Genomic DNA, 21,173 nt, shown 5'->3' with positions numbered 1-21,173 from the left:
CCCTAAAAACTCAAAACTCATACTTTAACTTCATATGCTTAGATTCATACTTAATACAATGCATCTAATTGAGACATGCATTACAAAAAGAAAATGGCAATAATATGCTATCCTCAACATGCTCAAGAAATTGCTCCAGCCATAGACCATAACTTATACAAAAAACACCTGTTGGATGGAACTCGATATGTAACTTGGTTTTATTTTGTTGCCCGAATTTGTTTTCTCTCAATTGATTTATGAATAATGAACAGTAGTATACTACTGATGCCTTTATTTGTGATATTTCTAACCAAATAAATAATTGAATGATTTAATATCAATTGTAATAAAATATATATCTTGCACAATTTTTCAATTTTAGTTGTAAATTTCCCTCCTTACTTAACTGTTTACATTAAACTTTAATCATGTGATCTTCTTTATGGTACATTTTTGTACTATAAATAGTAAAGGGAATTTCCTGTTTTAAGCCCAAGGTTGTGTTATGAAGATGAAGGAATATTGAAAGAAATGAGATAATCAAGACAAAGGTAAGACAAGTGGTGTGAACAAAAATAACTACTCAATATTTTCAAAACATTACATCTTAAATTAATAGAATTTTAAAATGTGAACTTGTGATTGCATTAACCACAAGCCCAATTCAGACATTTTATTTCTATGTGACCTACTTTCTTTTTTGTTTTATCTACAATAAGATGTAATAAGTATATAAATAACTATATATTTGTAATATATATCACTCATACAAAAACAAGTATGTTTAATTCATATTTTTCTAAAGCTGACAATTTTTTAATGCAATCTACTTTCTTTTTTGTAATTGTCATTCAATCGATACTGGGGCAATTAGTAAATTAATACTGCAAGACACAATTAAGGATGATAATTTAGAGATGCTTTTCTGAAATAAAATTTTCCAAGGTACACAATAAGATATTGTCTCAAGCACATAAATTTCAAAAACCACTGCTTATTATAGGTTGATTGCATTATTTAAAAAAAAATATATGGGTCATTTTCAAAAAATGTCGAATTTTGAAATTGAAAAAATTATAAAAAGTTACTTATTCAAACAACCCTCTACATAAGCGAATCAAAACAAACAGTACTTTAAGAACAACATATTAAAAGATGCAATCTTAATGATGTCATACAAAAATGTGTTGAAACATTTTTTGATCGGTGGTACATTATTTTGTCTATCCTGTTACCATTTTCAAAAGAAATTTTGGGTTATTAAGGGGGTACAGAACACCTAAGAAAAGATAACTCTTACTCATGGTCTGATTCATTGCTACGTTTTAAAATCATGTGCAATATGCAAGCTTTTAAAAGATCATGATTAGAATGTTTACATTATTGCTAAGAGCAGCTGGACACCTATTGTTATTCATTTAATCTTTTAATCCAAGTAAAGTTACTCCTTTTCCATGAATGAATCTTCAAAGAGACATAATAGGGAGATTTCAGACTGAAATAAATTTACCAACAGAAAACCAGGACGTTAGAAAAGGAGGGAAACAGAAAGGTCAAAGGACCATGATAACTGTTTTCGTTTTTTACTTACCAATGCCTAGGTCTTACATAAAAGGAAATAAAAAGTACAGAAAGTCAAAACTCTAAGGATGCTACCATTTGATTTGGGGGAGGGGAGGGCTAGAATAAAGAATGTTGTCCTGCATTTTTCTAGTTGTAATCATAGGGGGAGGGATTATTGGAGCGGGATACGTTTTTTTAAGCTCAGGGTCTCACGATCCGGAAATTGTTTTTTCGAATTTCGGGATGTCGGGATTTAAATTTATTTAAACTCGGGATTTCGTGTTTTAAGCCCTGAATTTTGGGATTAGGACCCCTCCTACCCTCCCTTATGTGACATCATTTTCCTGCATTTTTATTTTTCATTCTTTAGGGACTTTCAATTTTCATTAGTTTATCCTGATATTGTTTACATAAATTGTAATCTGCTTGTTATGTCAAATTACTGTTCCTGCCTTTGTTTGCTCAAAAGCCTGTCTTGCCTTTTTTTCAAATTTCATCCAAGCCCCCCTCCTCAAATGGTAGTTCACTCTGACAATACAATTTTAACAAAATAAATAAATAAACCATGGACAATTATACAATGCTTTTGTTCGTAGATCTTCGTACCAACTTGATTAAAAACAGAACAGAATTGACTCCACAATACTTATTTTTTTAAAAACCATACATGTAGTTTTTAATGAATACACTATGGGCTTAGTAATACACGTAGTAATGTTAAATAGGTTATGAATAATTTTTAATTTTAAAATTTCTGGCATATTTTTAAAAAGTGCAATTGAATATTTTATTACATGATATATATTCATGTAAAAAGTTAGAAGATACCGAGGGGGATAATCAACCACCAGTGCATTAATTACATGTCACGGAACAACGAAAAAAAGAAGAAAAAAAACCATCCGATTCAGTCCACAAACACTACACATTTTTATACACTCTCACTTTCATCTGAAAAAAAAAAATACTACATCTTTCTAGTATCTTTTTTTCAACCTTTATCCTGACAGGTGTAGAAAATAAACGGGTGTCTTTTATTCTGTCAGCAATTTTAGGGAAAGTAAAGTCTATATATTTAGAATCATGGTTAAAACTGAAACTACACATGTATGATATAAATAGAACATGTTATTTTTGCTTTATTAAATTTAAATATCGAAGGGATAGCAAAATTTGTTATTTTTCTTTTGTTGTGCTTTTGTCATGTTTGTGTATCTTTCCGAATTTTTTTTCTCAAATGCAATTTTGAAATAAATATTAAAAAAGAAAGTGTGGTGTTAATGCAAGTGACAAGTGAAAATGTTTCTTCTCAAGTCTCAATTCAAGATTATTACTGAATAGAGTAACTATTCTCTATAAAAATAAGGGCCCCCAAAAATAATGTGAAACTTGTCACTACCGTGCTTTTAACTAAAAAACAGTTGTATCTAATTTTCATAACCTCTGCAGAAATACCAAAAAAAATCTATGTTTAACGAACTTGATTTAACAGTATAAGGATTTTGCACAGTCAGCTCTATTTCATCTCTTATGATCCATGGTTCTTTAGTTTTCACCAATGGTTTTGTCGTTAAATTTTGAACTGTATATTTTTGAATCTGGCCAAAAGACCAATAAATTGAAAATTTTTATCATGTAAAGCATCTGCCAACTTTAAAGCTTTTCCCTATGTATCATGTGTATTTTTGGCGTGTCATGCTTTTAATTTCAACAGCTCGTATCTCAAATAAAAAATCGGTTACATCCTTTTTTTGCCCCTGCAACTGAAAGTCAAGGGGGGGGATTATTTTACCAATGTCCGTCTGTCCTTCCGTCCGTCCCATTATTGGTATATAATTATTTGGCATAACTCCTCCTACTATTTGATTCCTAGGAAGTTTTCACTTTGCTGTCTGTTGAGTAGTTAAGCACGTACACTGCGCTTCGATAGAAACGATTCCCTTTTCAAACAATTTTATGTGACTACATGTCCATTATGTATTTCGTGTGCATTGAATGGGTTGACATGTCATAAAATGTGTCTATATTGTTGTATGGTCGATTAAAGCTTGTGTAATATGATTTTTCTAAAATAAATATGAATTCATAACTACATAAAAGTCATGGCTCGTACAAGTGTTTCTTACCAAAAAACACAATTATCGTCCTTCAGGTCAAAGTTCAAGGTCACATGAAGGTCAAAATTTTAAAAAGGCACACCACCTCATGATGATACATCCACATGCCAAAGATGTAATGCCTAGGTCAAAAGGCAAAGAAGTTATGGCCTACATGGTTGTGTTTTTCACAAAAAAAAAACCCATAAAGTTGACCTTGAGGTCACATTTGAAGGTCACACAAAGGTCATCATGATGCAAGACACTTAACCCTGTGTTGATACATCCACATGCCAAATAGCTAAGGCCTAGTTCAAAAGACGAACAAAAATATGGCCATTATGTACTTTTTGAATAGATTTTGCTCTTATTTAATGAACCAATTTGAGGGTGGGGCATAATTCAAACTTAAATACCAAAAAATCTAACGGTTAAATTTTAAAAAAATTTTGCAAGAACAACCGACTAGTATAGCACTTTAAATGCATAGTTTTATGAAAAAATTAAACGACACGTTTTTTTTCAAAAAAAAAATTCTTCTTCAAATACTAGAAGCACAGCATTCACTTTTCGGGGCTGATTCTGATACCCCCTATTTAATTTCTGGCAAAATTTTAAATCCGGAATAAAAGACTTACAAGAAAGGGGTATCAGTGAACTAATATTCACCTCAGCTATCATTATTAGCTATGCTATTGTCAATTTAGGATTAAATTTAAAATTTTTAACAAATTCAACCCTATACCCATATTTTAGAAACTTCCAATTTTGGCCGATACTAGTATGTAAAAGATGCCATATTTGAGTTACCAAATCTTTTAAACCTATGGTTCCAATCTTTTAAAATTTTTGCAAGATGTTTAGGTTGGCCTAGTTTATCAATGAAAAAAAATTAAGAAAAATTAAACGACAGGATTTTTTGGGGGTATAGTGTTGGGTACCCCCTTAAGAAAAGGTTTAAATACAATGTTAAGCTTGTTTTACGTAGACAATTAGAAGGTTTTCAAGAGAATAAACTTCTATATATATTCATTCTGTAATATAATAGATTATTTGCCAATTTAACAGGTTGTACTGAAAAATGCCTCTAAAAATTGGTTTTCAAAGGCTGTAAAAATTACCACCAGTAATGCAAGTTTAAGATAGCAATTTATATTGTTCGGCATTTTTTCACCCTTTCAAATAAACCCAACATCAACTAAATCCCTCATAAGTTAGTTTACTTTTCTCTACATTTCATTGGTAACAGGAACGTACGTTTCTGATATATTACTATATAAAAGTCTATCCTGTTACCTTTTTGTCTATCCTGTTACCGATATCAGCATTGCACCTGCGAATGCTTAATTGGGAAGAATAATACGTTATAACCTTAAGATGACTTCAAACAACGAAATATTTCATTCGTTTTGCACCTATATGTTAAGATAAAAAAATTAACGACGTTTTTGTCTACAATTGTCTATCCTGTTACTGTAACCATAGCAACCATAGTAACAGGATAGACATAACAGGATAGACAAATTTCTTCGTTTTTGATTGCTGTTGTGAAATAACTACTCCCTTTGGTGAAGTGATTATGTTTTTCTATTGTGAATTTGGTTTCCAACACGTCATTGCACTTTTTACAAGTATACTTTTGGTGTATTTAATCAAAATTGGTGGTAACAGCATAGACATGAAAAAAAGTACGCTATATTTTTTTCACTAAATGTCTTGAAATTTCTTTTCTCTACACTGTCGTTCAAGAAACGAGGCGTTTTAAATGTAAAGATTACTTTGCACTTTTGAGATCAACACTGACTGATTCAATATTTATAGGGAGAATAATTTCACGGCTGATTTAAGTAGCGGTAACAGGAAAGACATGAACCTCCTGTACGCAGATTCAATTTAGTTTGTAGATAATATGTTACATGCAATGATATAGAAGCTACGATTTTTCGTTAGAGTAATATTAAACGTTCTTAAAAAGTCCCTTTTGCAGAAATCAAGGCGATCAGAAAATCGCAAAAAAATCATTTGAAATGTGTTTTTCTGACACTGTACGCAGACAAATACCCCCAAAATGGGTCTTAAATGCAGTTTAATCTTATCAAAATAGATGAAAGGTGTGTTTATTATTAATGTTCTGAATCACAAATCCGACAAGCTTTCATTTAAACCATTACAACTGAAATTTCTATTAGAAATAAAAAAGTTAGCATGGGTGTACTGAAAATTCGACATTTTTTGAAAACGACCCATATATGAAGTCTATCTCATTGCATGAATATTAGATTTGTCAAGGTAACCAGCAGTATAAAAAAAAACAATAATGATCTTCCGTAATGATTTTATGATGAATATCTGAAGATATGCAACAGAAATTAAAAGCAAAACATTAAGCATCATGAGCATTGTTTACATTGTTTTCAATTCATTGAAGGATGGACAGAGAAGATCAACGTAGATACCTAGTGGTCGGATCTGTCATTTTAGAAGTGGTTACTCCCTTGTTTCAACAAAAGATAGAGAATGACTTTACAACTCAGACAACTGGTGGGTTTGGATCCTTTCAGGCATTTATCAACAGTCAACATGTTATTCACACCCTATTTCACCTACGACACAGAAACTCATGGTGTTGTAAAGACAAAACAAACTGTCGCAACCATACTTCACTGCCTTTGGTTTACTGCCAATGGAAAAAGTTGTATTCTGAAAATCCAGGACCTGGTATCCACAACTGTCACTGTAAATTCACAGCTAATCCTGTTCAACTAAAAGACCTTGATATCAGCCTTTCCAGTCTTATTTTGTTAAACTGTTGTACCCTATCACAACCTGAAGCGGAAGCTGTTCAACTGTTACGACAATACAAGAATGATTACTTGAGTCATAATACTACAGGTTGTATTACCCAAACTGAATACAATACGTTATGGCCAGATCTAGTAACTTATGTATTGCGACTTGACCCAAGTCAAAATGATTCTCTCATCAAGATAGAACACAGACCACTGGATAAGTCACTGTGTAAAAAATACTTCACATTCCTCCTTGATCTTCATCAACAGATAGAAGAGGTATAATTTCTACGTACTGTTTAATTTATAATGTACATTATTTTTGTAAGTGGGCAAAGCTTTTATTAGTCATGACCCTATTAAAGCACTTTGAACAGCTCAAAGAAAATCACTTTATTTCCAATTAAAAATTTTAGAAATTCACTTGTGTCATTTGCATTTATGTGTAATACAATTAATTATGCTTGTCCACCAATAAAAAGCAATCAAGACCTTCAAGAGTGTATTATATATTTTTTTATTGAAGATAAAGTCAACCATGGAAAGTGTTCATTCGTCCATCCAAGCTGTCAGTTCTTCATTAAGTGGACTGAACAGTTCTGTAGAGACAGCTTTTCAGGCAATGGATACAACAGTTCAAGAAATAGACTTGGCAGTTCATAGAACGGACACAGCAGTTCAAGGAATGGATACAACAGTTCAAGTAATGGGAACTTCCATCCAAGGAATAGAAACATCAGTTCAGCAAACAAATGATCTTCTTAAGGTAAATCATAATTTACTGATAAACAAAATGGCTTGCAAATTTTTATGGTAATTATTTGACTTCTTTGCCTTTTTAAAAGTCTCTATATGTGTCGTATTTGATATAATTACCTCCCTTTGATTAAGATGGCAGCGTCTATGTAAGAGAAGAAAACACATCCATAGCTGTAGTTATTGCCAGCCAATCATTCCTAAACATGATACAGATTATGAAATAATGATTTTCTACAAAAACAGAAACATCCCACCTAAAAAAATGCAGCAGATACATTAAACTGCAGTGATTTCACTCCACGTGTAAAACTAAAATAAACAAAATGACAGCGGAAAATTTTTGAACACAGACAATATTATCAGAGAACATTCATTAGACCTGACAAGTATCTATGATGATTATCCTTATGAACATATGCCAAATAAATTTAAATTGCCAACAACTGATAAGGGGAAACAAACATTAATTGAAACCATAGACCAAAATCTATACGCGGAAGCTGCTCACATGGTCACCTTTCGCATTCCCCATGATAAACTGTACCCTTGGATCAAAGCGTTACATCTCGTATATTATGAACACTATGGTAAATCGACCCAGTATGCAGTGAGCTGGTTTGATGAACCTGACAACTGGTCAGAGAAAACAGGAAATAAAACAGTCTGTATTGAACTATCAACAAAGATAGATCAGCCAAATTCATTACTGTATAAAATACAACTACACATAAACACTGGCCTGATTCAAATACAAGGAAATCACAAAGATACATTCGTTACAATTGACTTCCCCGTCTTACTCCAAATTGTTGAGAAAGTTGTTGCCCATAATTTGTCAACTAGTGAAGACAAAGACTCAACAAAGATTAAAAATGCCAAACAAACATTACAATCAGATATCACGGACACGGCTACTTTAGATATTAACCATAACACCTTCGTAAAGAGCCCATCAGGAACTAAAGAAATATCCAACAAAAACAATGAGAACCAAACAATGGAACAACACGAAAAAAATGTAGTGTCTCAGACAGTGGACCAAAATAATAACATGGAAAAATTTATGACATGTATGGAAAAACATTTTACCAACGCTCTTGATAAAATATGTCAACAACAAACTGACATGCTGGTTTCGAAAATGACTTCAATGGACATTGCATATAAACATACCATTCAAGCAAATGAAGAAAGGTTTACTCAAATGATGGACAAAGTAGAATCTGTGATTAACAAAAAGGCTAATTTAGAAAGAGAAAATGGAGAACTAAAATGCAAAATTCAGCATATAAATCATGAAACTACACTTGAAAAAGAACTAATGAAAACCAAATTGGAAACTAAATGTGAGTTGCTTACACAGAAAAATAAATCACAAAGTGACAAAATAAATAAACTAGACCTGGATCTTGGTGAAATAAACAAGGAGATGCAGGTAAGGAAAAACAAAATAGAATCATTAGAATCATCATTTACTGCTCTTCGCAAAGATATTGAAGACAAAGAAAAAGAGATTCTTAGTTTAAAAATACATGCCAGTAGTGGCGATGGAGAATTCCAAACTGTGCCAATATCTAGACCATCAAAACCATCAGTTATTCTCATGGGCACCTCAAATACTGAAAGCATAGACCCTAGAATCTCACAAGACTACAATGTGCACAAAGTTACAGCATATACCCTTGACGAAACAGAAAAAGAACTCCAAAAGCTTGAGAGTGAACCAAACGTTATTGTGTTACAATCCTTAACGAACGAGTTAATGAACAAAACTCCAAATGACTGTGTTGACAGAATGACTAGGATATGCGATGATATACGTTCACGTTTCAATAATATCAAGATCGTGATCTCCTTGCCAACACCGCGAAGCGATTCTGAAGACTATAACTCAGATGGACAACTTATAACAATTCTAATGAAAACCAAGTTCAGGGGAGATGACTCTGTTATCCTATGCGACAATAGCAACTTGGCATACAAAGGACAAGTGATGAATAGATATATAGCTCAGGACCAATTTCATCTTACTCCTGATGGAACTGCTGTACTAGCTGCAAATATCCGTGACTGTATCGACAAAGCCCTTAATTTGCCTCCACGCAGTACACAGGGAAGAACTGGATATGGAAGAGGACGACCCTATAGAGGTAGAGGAGGCAGAGGCGGCAGACGTGACTATGGACGTGGCCGTAGAGGATACAGATAGACTGTTAAAATTACCTATAGTATAAACCTCATTGATATCTTCTTTTTAAACAAATTGTACTGAGCTGTGTTGTTATTTTGAATATTATATCAGCTAAATAATCCTCAGGTAGAGAGATTATTTCAATAAACTTTTTTTAGTACTATTTTTTTTATATAACATATCGAGTGAATTATTCAATTTTTTGTGTACAACTAAAAATAGATTTAGATATACAACGTAATAGATATTCAAATATATTGTACAACCAAATACAGATATAAGAGATTTAAAAAAAAAGGCTAGTGTAGTGTGTACACATAAATATACAAATACATATACATTATTATAAGATACAATATGAAAACTAGTCTAAATATATGCAGCTGGAATGTTGGGGGTTGCTGTCAGAACATCATGATAAGTCAAATGATAAGAATTTTTTATCAGAATTAGCACAAAATGATTTAGTTCTATTAACTGAGACCCATGTTGGTTATGAAAATTATTTGAAATTTGAAAACTTTTTGTACTACCCATTCTGCAGACCAAAATCTAAAAATAACAGATATTTTGGTGGTCTGGGGATTCTCATACGTAAAGAAATTCGTAAAGGTGTAAATTTTTTGAATAACGGGACCTCAGAATACTAAAATTGAAGAGAGAATTTTTCAATTTAAACAAAGATATATATCTGTGCTTGATATACTATGCTCCCAAAAGCCAAACAGACCTACTGGAGATAATAGAAAAGGATATAACTGATAGTTATGGGTCTATGGGGGACATCCTGTTAGTAGGGGATCTTAATGCCAGAACTGGGTCAGAAAAAGACTATAAAGATGGTGACAGCACCTCCCATGTTCCTTTATTTGATGAAAATTATGATGTAGACTGTTTCACAGAGGAAAGGGTCAGTAAAGATTTAATAACTGATTCCAGAGGGAAAAACTTGCTAGAATTTTGTATAGGTAATCAGTTACGTATCTTGAATGGGCGTATGTGTGGTGATAGCACGGGTAAATTTACATGTTTCAAACCTAATGGATGCAGTGTAGTTGATTATGCTTTAGTTTCTCAAAGCCTACTCCATCAAATTTTATATTTTAATGTTTCAGATTTTAAGGCAAATTTTTCAGATTGTCATTGCAAAATCACTTTTAAGATTTTAGCATCTTTCCAATTGGAGAAAAATAAAAGTCATATGAAAGACTTTCCTTTGAGGTATAAATGGGACAGGAATCATTTACACATCCTGTCATACAAAATGAGCTAAAATATTTTTTAAATAACAAAATTATCTTAGACAAAAAGAATGTGAATGATGCCACATATAGTATTCATTCAATATACGAAAAAGTGTGCAAAGTATCACTAAAAAAGAAGAAGAAAAGGGTAAAAACATGTAATCATAAAAAATGGTTTGACCAAGATTTAAAAAGTTTGAAAAAACATGTTAATGATAAAGCTGTATTGATGTCAAAATTTCCGAAAGATCCGATAGTGCGTGGCTCTTTTTTTAAACTTAATAAACAATTTGCCAAACTAAACAGGAAAAAGAAAAGAGAATTTAGAGAAAATATTTTGGACCGTTTAAGCAATCTAGAATCAGAAAATCCAAAGGATTATTGGAACCTTGTTAATCAACTCCGTCTTGAAAATAATTCAGAAACTAACAAGAATGTGTCCTCAGTACACGAATGCCCCACTCGCACTATCATTTTCCATGTTCAGTGGACCGTGAAATTTTGGTAAAAACTCTAATTTGGCATTAAAATTAGAAAGATCATATCATAGGGAACATGTGTACTAAGTTTGAAGTCGATTGGACTTCAACTTCATCAAAAACTACCTTGACCAAAAACTTTAACCTGAAGCGGGACAGACGGATGGACGGACGAACGGACGGACGGACGAACGAACGGACGAACGGACGCACAGACCAGAAAACATAATGCCCCTCTACTATCGTAGGTGGGGCATAAAAACAACATAGATGGTGACATTTGGTATAAATATTTCTCTGACTTGTCATCAATTCCTGAAAATGAACACATAAAGTCCAAGATGAAAGAGATAAAGAGTAAACTTGAACTATTAGAAAAGAAAAACTTTGGATTCAGTGAGATTGACTTTAAAATCATCCCTGGTGAACTCCAAAAAGCCCTGAGGCAATTAAAATCTGGGAAAAGTCCAGGTCTAGACACTATTACAAATGAAATGTTAAAAGTTTCACAGAGTTATATGCAAGATTGCTTACTAAAACTTTTTAATGCCATTCTTCTATCTGGCATTTATCCCAGTAAATGGTCTGAGAGCTACATTACTCCTATATTCAAATCTGATAACCTGCAGAACCCTGAAAATTACAGAGGTATTGCCATCAATAATAGTCTTGGCAAACTTTTCAATACCATTCTGTATAACAGACTTGATAAATTTTTATCTGATAATAATATCATAAACAAAACTCAAATTGGTTTTTCTAAGAAAGCTCGCACTTCGGATCACATTTATGTACTAAAATGTCTCATAGAAAAATATGTTAAAAGAGGCAAAGGTAAATTGTATGTATGTTTTGTAGATTTTCGCAAGGCCTTTGACAAGGTTATTCATATTGGTATATTATACAAATTATTACAGCATACAAATAATGGTATTTTTTATAACATTTTGAAATCTATGTATAGTAACGACAAAGTGTGTGTTAAAGTAGAAGACAAAATAACAGATTTTTTTAGATATAATGTTGGTGTATGACAAGGTGACATTTTGAGTCCCACATTGTTTAAACTGTTTATTAATGATTTGCCAGATATATTATCTAACAATTATGATGATGTCAATTTAAATGATGAAAAGATACCATGTCTACTTTATGCTGATGATCTTGTATTAATATCTGACTCAAAAGAAGGGCTTCAGAAGAGACTTGATACTTTGTGCACATTCTGCAAAGATTGCATGGTGTATGGAAATAAATGTGAAGAAAACCAAGATTATAATATTCAATAGGGTTGGTAGACTCCTTAATGAAAATTTCAATGTAGGAAATAATTCTATTGAATGTGTTAAACAATACAAATATCTTGGCATAGTCATCCAAAATACTGGAAACTTTAATGAAGCCCGGAAACAATTATTCCAAAAAGGTCAAAAGGCCAGTTTTAAACTTTATAAAGATTTGAAATCATCTAATCCTCCTATTAAAACTCTTTTGCATTTATTTGATCGCTGTATACAGCCAATTGCAACTTATGGTTGTAAAAATTGGGGTGTTATTAACATTACTTCTAAAAGGAAAAAATTGTCCCTTTATGACATATGTAAAGAATGGGAGTTTGAGAAGCTAAATTTAAAATTTTGTAAGTATATTATTGGTGTTACAAAGATGTGCACAAATGTAGCAGTCCAGTCTGAATTGGGTAGATATCCTCTTTATATAAATTTGCTAACACATATGTTTATGTATTGGCATAGACTAGAGAATTCTCCATCTGATTTATTGAAAAATGCTTATGCTGAGTTAAAAATGATAGAAAGTAAAGGTCAAACTAGTTCCAATAATTCATGGCTCTCTAATATCATTTTCTACAGTGAAAAATTGGGTATTGACCTAAATATATGTAAAAATCTAGGAAAAAATAAATTTAAAAACTTATTGAAAAAACAGCTCAAATTAAATTTTCAAAATGATTGGGAGAAAATGCGAGATTTTTATTTACAGAATCAAGGCAAATTGGACACTTATTTTTCATTCAAAAGGTCATTTGACTATGAAAATTATTTAGATTTAAAGCACCCACAAAAACATTTGTTAACAAAATACAGACTTAGCAATCACTGTTTAAGAATAGAAACTGGCAGACATGAACGAATTACCAATGTATGTGGTAAATATGAAAATTACCTCGACATGAGAGGATATGTTTATATTGTAATACAAATTGTATTGAAAATGAAATGCACTTTCTTCTGGAATGCCCAATTTACAATAACCTCAGAAGAGATATCACTGATTATATAAAAAAAATACCCCAGTTTAGATAGTTTAAATATAAATGATCTTTTTTCATGGATCATGATTAATGAAGATAGCAGATTTTTATCTATTTTATGTGCATACCTGGATAAAGGCCTGCAACTAAGAAAATCAGAAAATTAGTTAAATACTCTAAAACATATCAAAATTATCTCCCCTTGACCACTGATCCTTTCTTCATGCATTTGAATTTCAATTATTATTTTATGTTTCTTTAATCACTCTGTAATGTTTATGTCATGTTTTAATTATTGTTATGCTCTTAATTGGCCCTTTAATTTGGAAAATAAAAATATTGTATTGTATTGTATTGTATATGTGTTGAAATCCAGTCATTATATTCATGTACTTAACAATTGTTTATAATGATCCTATAAGCTGTCTTAATTTGCACAAGTTGTAAGCAGTTGCCACACAGTGACTTGAAGATGATTAACAATAATAAATATACTGTTCTTTGAAAATGTAAATAGCTTGAGTCACCAAATCCCTATCTTTTCATTTTATAAATCCATTTCAGTTGTATATCTAATAAAAACTAGATGTGTCAAAGCAACACTAATGTTGAAAAATCTGCAATTTCAAGAACACATGTGGACACAAACATGATGGTAGTCTCACATATTAAAAATCAGCTCAAAATCTGGAGGTGTAAAGAAAAAAATGACTGATTTTCAACAATTTATCAAAGTCCAAAGCCCTTTATTTCGACAAAAATTAGCAGAGCGGAACAAAACTTACACTTGATCTGTAACTCATTATGGTTGACTCACATACCAAAAATCAGCCCAATATATGAAGGCATTTAGAAAAAAAGTCTGTATAACTGTGATTTTCAACAATTTATCAAAGTCTAAATCCCATAGTTTCAGCAAAAGTAGAGGAATGGAACGAAACTTAAACTTGATCTGTAACTCATCATGGTTGACTCACAAACCAAAAATCAGGCCAATATCTGAAGGCGTTCAGAAAAACTCTGTATAACTGATTATCAACAATTTATTAAAGTCAAAAGCACGTAATTTCAGCAAAACTAGAGGAGTTGAACGAAACTTAAACTTGATCTGCAACTCATCATGGTTGATTCACAAATCAAAAATCAGCCCAATATCTGAAGGCGTTTAGAAAAAAACTCTGTATAATGATTTGTTGCCGAATGACAGAATGATGGCATTACAGAATTACAAAATTACGGAAATTCAGAATTACTGACAAGGGTAAAACTATATGGCACCCACAACTTCGTTGCTTCGCTTTGTGGCCATAAAAAACTTTCTAATCAGATTATGGTTTCAAGTAGAACATTTTGGAACTACGATTAATATCTGTGTTATTGAAAAATATTGTATACATAGTATTTGAAAAAATAGCTTATATTGAAGGTTGTCTGTTAAACAATTTGTCTTCGTGAATTTAATTTTTGCCATTAAAAACTTGTAATGAGTTATCTCCCCATTATTTTTTTTACTTCAATTATAATGTGGGGTTCACACATTGCCAATTATTGCTCCCGTTTGAGATCAGACAGCGATACAACACAAAAAGTGAAAAAGTCAGATTAGTATCCTCAATTATCTGGAATGTCCTATTTTTGTCTGAACGCAGTCTATTTAGTTCGTATCAGATTCCTACTGGTCGGGAAGGGTCCAAATAGTTCGGCAAAGCACCCCGACAGTTAGGTGCATCCCGTAACATTTGGGGAAACTCAGCCGATTTTGTCTAGTCAGATTACAATCGTGTCTATGTCGTGGCAGATTCTGCTGTATCGAATTGAATTCCTAACAATATTCTGTATATTTTCGGGACAGTGTCCTATGGAACGGGAATGATCTGGAGAAATTTTCATTGCTGTTTTTCTGCCGATTGAGTCCAGATTGCATCCGGATCTTGTCTATTGTGAACCGTTTTTGCCAAAACCGTTCCGAAACAGTCCCAAGTATGCCGAGTTTTCAAACGGATAACTTCTGTCAGCGTCGGTTCACTGTCTTGTCACTATCTGATCTCTGTCCGATTACATTCGGTAGAATCGGGATGCAGTCATGACAGACTCGGTTGAATTTTACCTGGCGAAAGATACAAATCGGATTATAAGCGGATTTAGAACGGGATTATCGGGATATAAAATTTGCTTGGAAAAGGTTGAATTTCAACGCTTCCTGAACAATATCTGATTGTTATCGTGATTAAATTATTATTTTTACAAATTTTAATTAAAGTTTGAATTTCCATCCACGATTCATAGGATCTTGATCAGTTTTTTATAAATTTTAATCGGGAATGGTCCTGTCAAGGACAGCAGTAAAAATCGTGAATGTGTGACCCTAGCTTAATACAACAGTTTTTTTTCATTTATAGGAACTCCTCCATAAAGGTTTGACATGTGAATGTGGCAGACAAATCATTATTCCTCTCTGTAAGTTTACAAATATTACATGTTTTTGATAAATTGAACTTTTCATCTTTAATCAAATCTATTTACCATCATTAGTATTTGAAATATAATTCTAAAGTCTAAAAATTGAGAGCAGAAGGAGGCACTATGTGAAGGAACCTTCTCCTTATTGTTCTCTCTTTAAAGGTATTATACAAAGTTTCAAAAAAGAGTTTATTGTACTCATGAAATCAGTTATAAATTGAGGAAATTTACATCCATCAAATAATAATGAATTTACAGTAAATGGTATGCGCTCAGGATAAAATGTTAAAAGCTGAAACTGAGTTTTTAATGTTTCCTTTGAGTTGTTATCATGTTTTATTACAATTAATCAGACCATTCTTTATTATTTTGCACATATAATATACATTCACAGTTGTTCTTTAGTATCAGTATTGTATCTACTACTCAGGTAATAACCAAAGAAGAAAACACAGAGATCAGTATCAACTAGGACAAAATATCTTCTTCCTTCATCAACAGTTCAAACTTCAGTCACTATTCCTTATGGGCAAGAGTGAATTCATAACAGATGTAAAGATGATGGATGATGGTAGACTGGTGTTCTGTCAACCTAATGAGAACAGACTAATGATCTGTAACACTGATGAATCACAGACAGACTGTATATCTTTAGAGGGAACACCATGGTCTTTAACTGTAGTCAACAACTCTATAGTGGCTGTTACAGTTAGACTGCAGTTCAGATGCTATATAGAGATGTATGACATAAACAATAAACACATACTTAAATCCATACTAACTCCTGGAATTTGTATTGCTGCTGGCCTTGCAATGATAAACAACAAGTTAGTAGTAGGTGGTGAGGGAGAACTAATGAGTGTTGATTATCAGACAGGAGAGACATGCACAATAACAACAATACAAGGAGGCATGTCTCCCTTTGTGTTACATGCTTCTGATGACAGAATATTCTTCACTTCTTTATGGAGCAATGATAGAACACTAAGCTGGTACAATTATATTGATAACAAAATATATAACACGAAATTACCATCACCTTCAAACTCTATAACTTCTCTACAAGATGGAAGTTTGTATGTGTGCTGTGATGATGGTTTAATACATCATGTATCAAAAGATCTTAAACATAGGGAAAAAGTCAGAGGAACCAACAATGAGTTGCTGCAGGGAAAATCATTTATCAGCTACAACACAAAACAAAATAAGATGGTTGTTCTTAATTATAAAAATATTCTGAGCATCTTTCATGAATTCCAGTAAGACCTATGTCAATTTTCCATATGGCAAACATTGTGAGACATATATATTAAATGTCTATGCTTTCATATGTTTATTCTGTTTACAATTGCAATCAGTTAGTAAAGTAAAGTAAAAGAAAATAACACTTCATTATTTTGTTTTGTTTGAAGTGCTTTTAAACAGTAAAATGTTGGGTAAGAAATGACAATGAAGTTAGATACAGAGGACAGTAGATATACAGTAGACTCCACCTAATCGGATATGGGTTAAACGAATATATCGGCTATTGTAATATTATTTCAAAACACCGAACCATTCCCTATACATTTCAGTCAAAATACATCGGATAATCGAATATCGGTTATTAGAATATATCGGCTAATTGGATAGGAATATTCATGAAAAATGTGTGAAAACCATGTACAATCCAATATTTTAAAATAATTTCATATTTTTCTTGACAGGAAATGAAGCCAGAAGTTGCGCCATTACGAAGTTTAAGAAAACTTCAGTACAGAAATGTTTCATTTTATTAATAAAACGATCTTTTATAGTCAAATAAAACATGTTTTTTCTTGTTGTCTTGTTTATTTTATGAATCTGATATTATATTTTGCCTAAGATGTGTTTGTTATGTGTTTATCCAAATGTGATCGTTATCATTTACTTTACAAACACGGACACGACAGAAATAATAAACTGTGCGTGATGTTCATCAATATTTATTAAATATGCATGAAAAGTACCTCTTTCTCAACAATTTATTAAAATATATATAAAAGTCCCGTGAAAAAATAAGGAATCGTGTGTCAATAGCATATCCCAGGTGAAATAGAATTATGTAACTTGTACACACGTACGCCATTTTCCTAATTTATATAATATTCAGCCTTTTATTTTGAACCACGACAAATAAGATAGAAAAGCAAATTAATTTTACTCATCTTGATGTCCAATTTTATAATCATAAAAGTAGTTGTATTACTTGAAATTGGAAATTTGTTTCATAAATAAAAAACTGTAGAAAATTAGATCCGAGTTCGATCAACTTCTTAAGCTATTAATAGATTAACCTGTGGCCTACTTCCGAGAATTCATAGTTATTTTTAGATTTTACCTGTTTTAACACACAAATGAAACAAATCATGCAAAAACAACTTTGTAAAGTGAACTTTTACAAATCCTTGTTTAAGAGGTACATATTTTATTCAGATAATCAACACATAATTAAAAAATCAACAGACTGACAGATAAACAAAATACAAATAATCAACTGATCGATCTATTACTCAATCAACCGAATTATCCGAACTTGTACCTGAAAAAAACATTGAGATTAGTTACAAATTTCCATTAATAAAGCAGCTATAATAGCTATTGGTATCTTAGGGTTGTGTCTGTCAATTTTGAAAAAAACCTTGGAGGAATATACGTTCATCGGCTAATTGAATATATCGGACAATCAGATATTTTTAGCTGACATTTTGGGTATCCGATTGGCCGGAGTCTACTGTACTTCAATGGTAAAATCTAGGGTTAGATGAGTATTGACAATTTAGTCTTGACCTTCATATATATTCTGCATTAACTTGCACATTCTTTATAGGTAGGAATATGTGTTATTACTTAGTAATCCAAATTATATAAAACATTCTTCTTACCTTTTAAGCTGTCCAACCATTGAAACTTTGGCTGATTCTACATTTCTTATTTGTCCAGCTCTAACACTAAAACAAAAACACATAGTATATGGTTTAATATGATTCATAAAAAGTTTTGTTGATACTTAGATAATATGAAAACTGTAATTATAATACAATATAAAAATCCATTTTTACATTCTATCAAATAACAGAACTTACAATTCCATTTGCCTAAGACTCATTGTGAGATTAAATCTTTCAATGTTGACATACATTTGGAATAATTTGTAGATTGTATCTTGATGTTATCATTGCTTTTTAAGTTATATATAGAATAATAGGTAGTTTGGTTTTTGATACTGACTATATCATGTGGTATATCTAGACGAGCCCAAAGGGCGAGTTTAGAAATATTCCACATGATATAGTCAGTATCAAAAATGAAACTACCTATTAATCTGTTTATTGGTAATTATGACGTCACAATGTATTGCCTAATATTTTCAGAGATATGTGCAGCCAGTACGTTGATACTCGAAAATATTAGGCAGTAAGATGAAAGGGAAAATATACGAATTGCCGATAAATTTGGATATCACTACTACTTAAATTCAAATTTACAAGTTTTTAAATCTTTGTTCAACCTAAGGACTCATTTTCATTAAGCTTTGTATGATATTATATAATTATAAACATGCATAATAAAACAGTGTCAGTTATGAAAACCAAATGTTTTACCTTTGAAAATTATATGCGAAGAATGATTTTTTATTTATGAAATTATTTCAAAACATTGTCCCAACTGTGATTAACATGAACTATTTTATCCTTCATAGTGTCCTAATACTAAATCTTATTTTACTTGTCACATAATATATAAGTATAAGAACTAACCTCCATTCAATAGCATGTTCCAGAGATTTAAATACAGCAGGCCTGCCTCTCAAAAAACTCTGCATACTGGTCAATGCTTCCAAAGCTGTTCCTATTATATAAAACAAACTATTGTAAATATTGAGTCAGGTATAGTGATGCTGAATTATTGAAATAACTAGATGACTGTAAATAAGTTACTTACAACTCATGAAGATGTATTTGCTTTCACCATCATCATCATTTTTATTGTAATTTTCATTATTCATGTGAGCAAGTACTTTCATTATATGAATGTAACTATAACATGTGCACATTCGTAAATATATTATGTCAATATTTTGATTTTTCAATTACACAGAAATTGTATAAAAAGTTTTAAAATGCTCAAACCATCAATTAGTTGTCAAAGAAAAATACATAAAGTATTGAAATTGTAAACTGATATTCCTAAATCTGCATTCATTAAGAGAAAACATTTTTATTTCAAGAGTTCAAAGGCCATACGGTGACATATAGATGTTAATTTCTGTGTCATTTTGGTCTCTTGTGAAGAGCTGTCTCATTGGCAATCATACCACATCTTCTTTTCTTAATAATACTAGTATGCTGGTAGGTAAAACTTACCAAATACTATAATATCTATTTTTTTTACTTATATAAATGTACATAGAAGTCATCACCTTGTATATAGACAGTATGAATATAAGACTTGGAAGAAGTCTTTGGAATAATTAAATTTATTTAAAATTCATTGAAGAATAAAAATCTATCTCTATATTTTATTACTATATATATTTAAACACTTTTATAAAGGGTCATTTGTACTGATGCAGGATACAGAGATAAAACTTTATCAACAATATCATTTTTTTTAATCAAAGGATAATAATTTAATAAAAGTTTGGAAAAGATGAAACTAAAAAATAAGTGTGTATTTATCAATGAAAAATTTTAATATTTGTATCAAGCTAACCCTTATAGATACTTTATGCTATCATGTTGCCGTCACATCAATGTTAAATTCTAATAAGATCAAAGTTGAGGTTATAATAGCTTGTTATATGTAAATATTTTGTGAAGTACTTTATTATGCTTTTTAAATAAGTTTATTATATAAATGTAGAGACACAGATTGTTATTATCCAATAAATGTTAAAATATACAAAGTAAAAAAGTGAATTTTTAGTAAAGTATTTGTTGAAGTTTAGGGTCAACAATGCTATTTTTTCATTTGAAAATTGTTTGCAGCTTGTCTTATTTGTTTACCTATGTAGATAGATAGCAGGAAATAAATATATTCAGACCAACATATTATTACAATCAATATTAGCCAAATTAAATTACCTTAGTGTCAATAGTGAATCATATTTGTCACCAGTTTTACCTTTTTGCACCAGGAGCTTTGAACTGTAAACAAGGCCTATTACAAGATTGATACGTGGGTTCATTTATTTTTGTGGGTACCAATTTTTGTGGATTAAGGAAACCTTACATATTCATGGATATTTAATTTCGTTGTTTTGCAGAAGTCTGGATACAAGCCTTTAGAAAATTTGTCATTCCTTGAACATTTAATT

General features: G+C 31.4%; 2 protein-coding genes across 6 annotated transcripts in view; one reads left to right on the top strand and one right to left on the bottom strand.

Moving 5' to 3' along the window:
- The window catches only part of LOC143042017 (protein phosphatase methylesterase 1-like), an 82,500-nt gene that overhangs the window by 48,690 nt on the left and 12,637 nt on the right, over positions 1–21,173 (bottom strand). For 2 of the 5 annotated variants that reach the window (XM_076214224.1, XM_076214223.1), the window contains exons 8-9: positions 19,615–19,705; positions 18,739–18,804 (exon numbers count right to left, since the gene is read on the bottom strand). The exons of 2 other annotated variants lie outside the window; for them this stretch is intronic. In XM_076214224.1, the coding sequence (XP_076070339.1) occupies positions 18,739–18,804; positions 19,615–19,705 (157 nt within the window). The remainder of the gene's footprint in view (positions 1–18,738; positions 18,805–19,614; positions 19,706–21,173) is intronic. One more of the 5 variants, XM_076214226.1, reaches the window with a different exon arrangement.
- On the top strand, positions 456–20,903 carry LOC143042016 (uncharacterized). Its single transcript, XM_076214222.1, has 5 exons — positions 456–533; positions 6,070–6,709; positions 6,957–7,196; positions 15,775–15,832; positions 16,266–20,903. Exons 2-5 carry the CDS (start codon positions 6,071–6,073, stop codon positions 17,096–17,098), a joined length of 1,770 nt encoding a protein of 589 aa, XP_076070337.1. The 5' UTR covers positions 456–533; position 6,070; the 3' UTR covers positions 17,099–20,903.

The sequence above is a fragment of the Mytilus galloprovincialis genome, chromosome 8, assembly GCF_965363235.1.
Source record: "Mytilus galloprovincialis chromosome 8, xbMytGall1.hap1.1, whole genome shotgun sequence".
NCBI classification, from domain to species: domain Eukaryota; kingdom Metazoa; phylum Mollusca; class Bivalvia; order Mytilida; family Mytilidae; genus Mytilus; species Mytilus galloprovincialis.
This window is presented reverse-complemented; position numbering and strand designations above follow the sequence as displayed.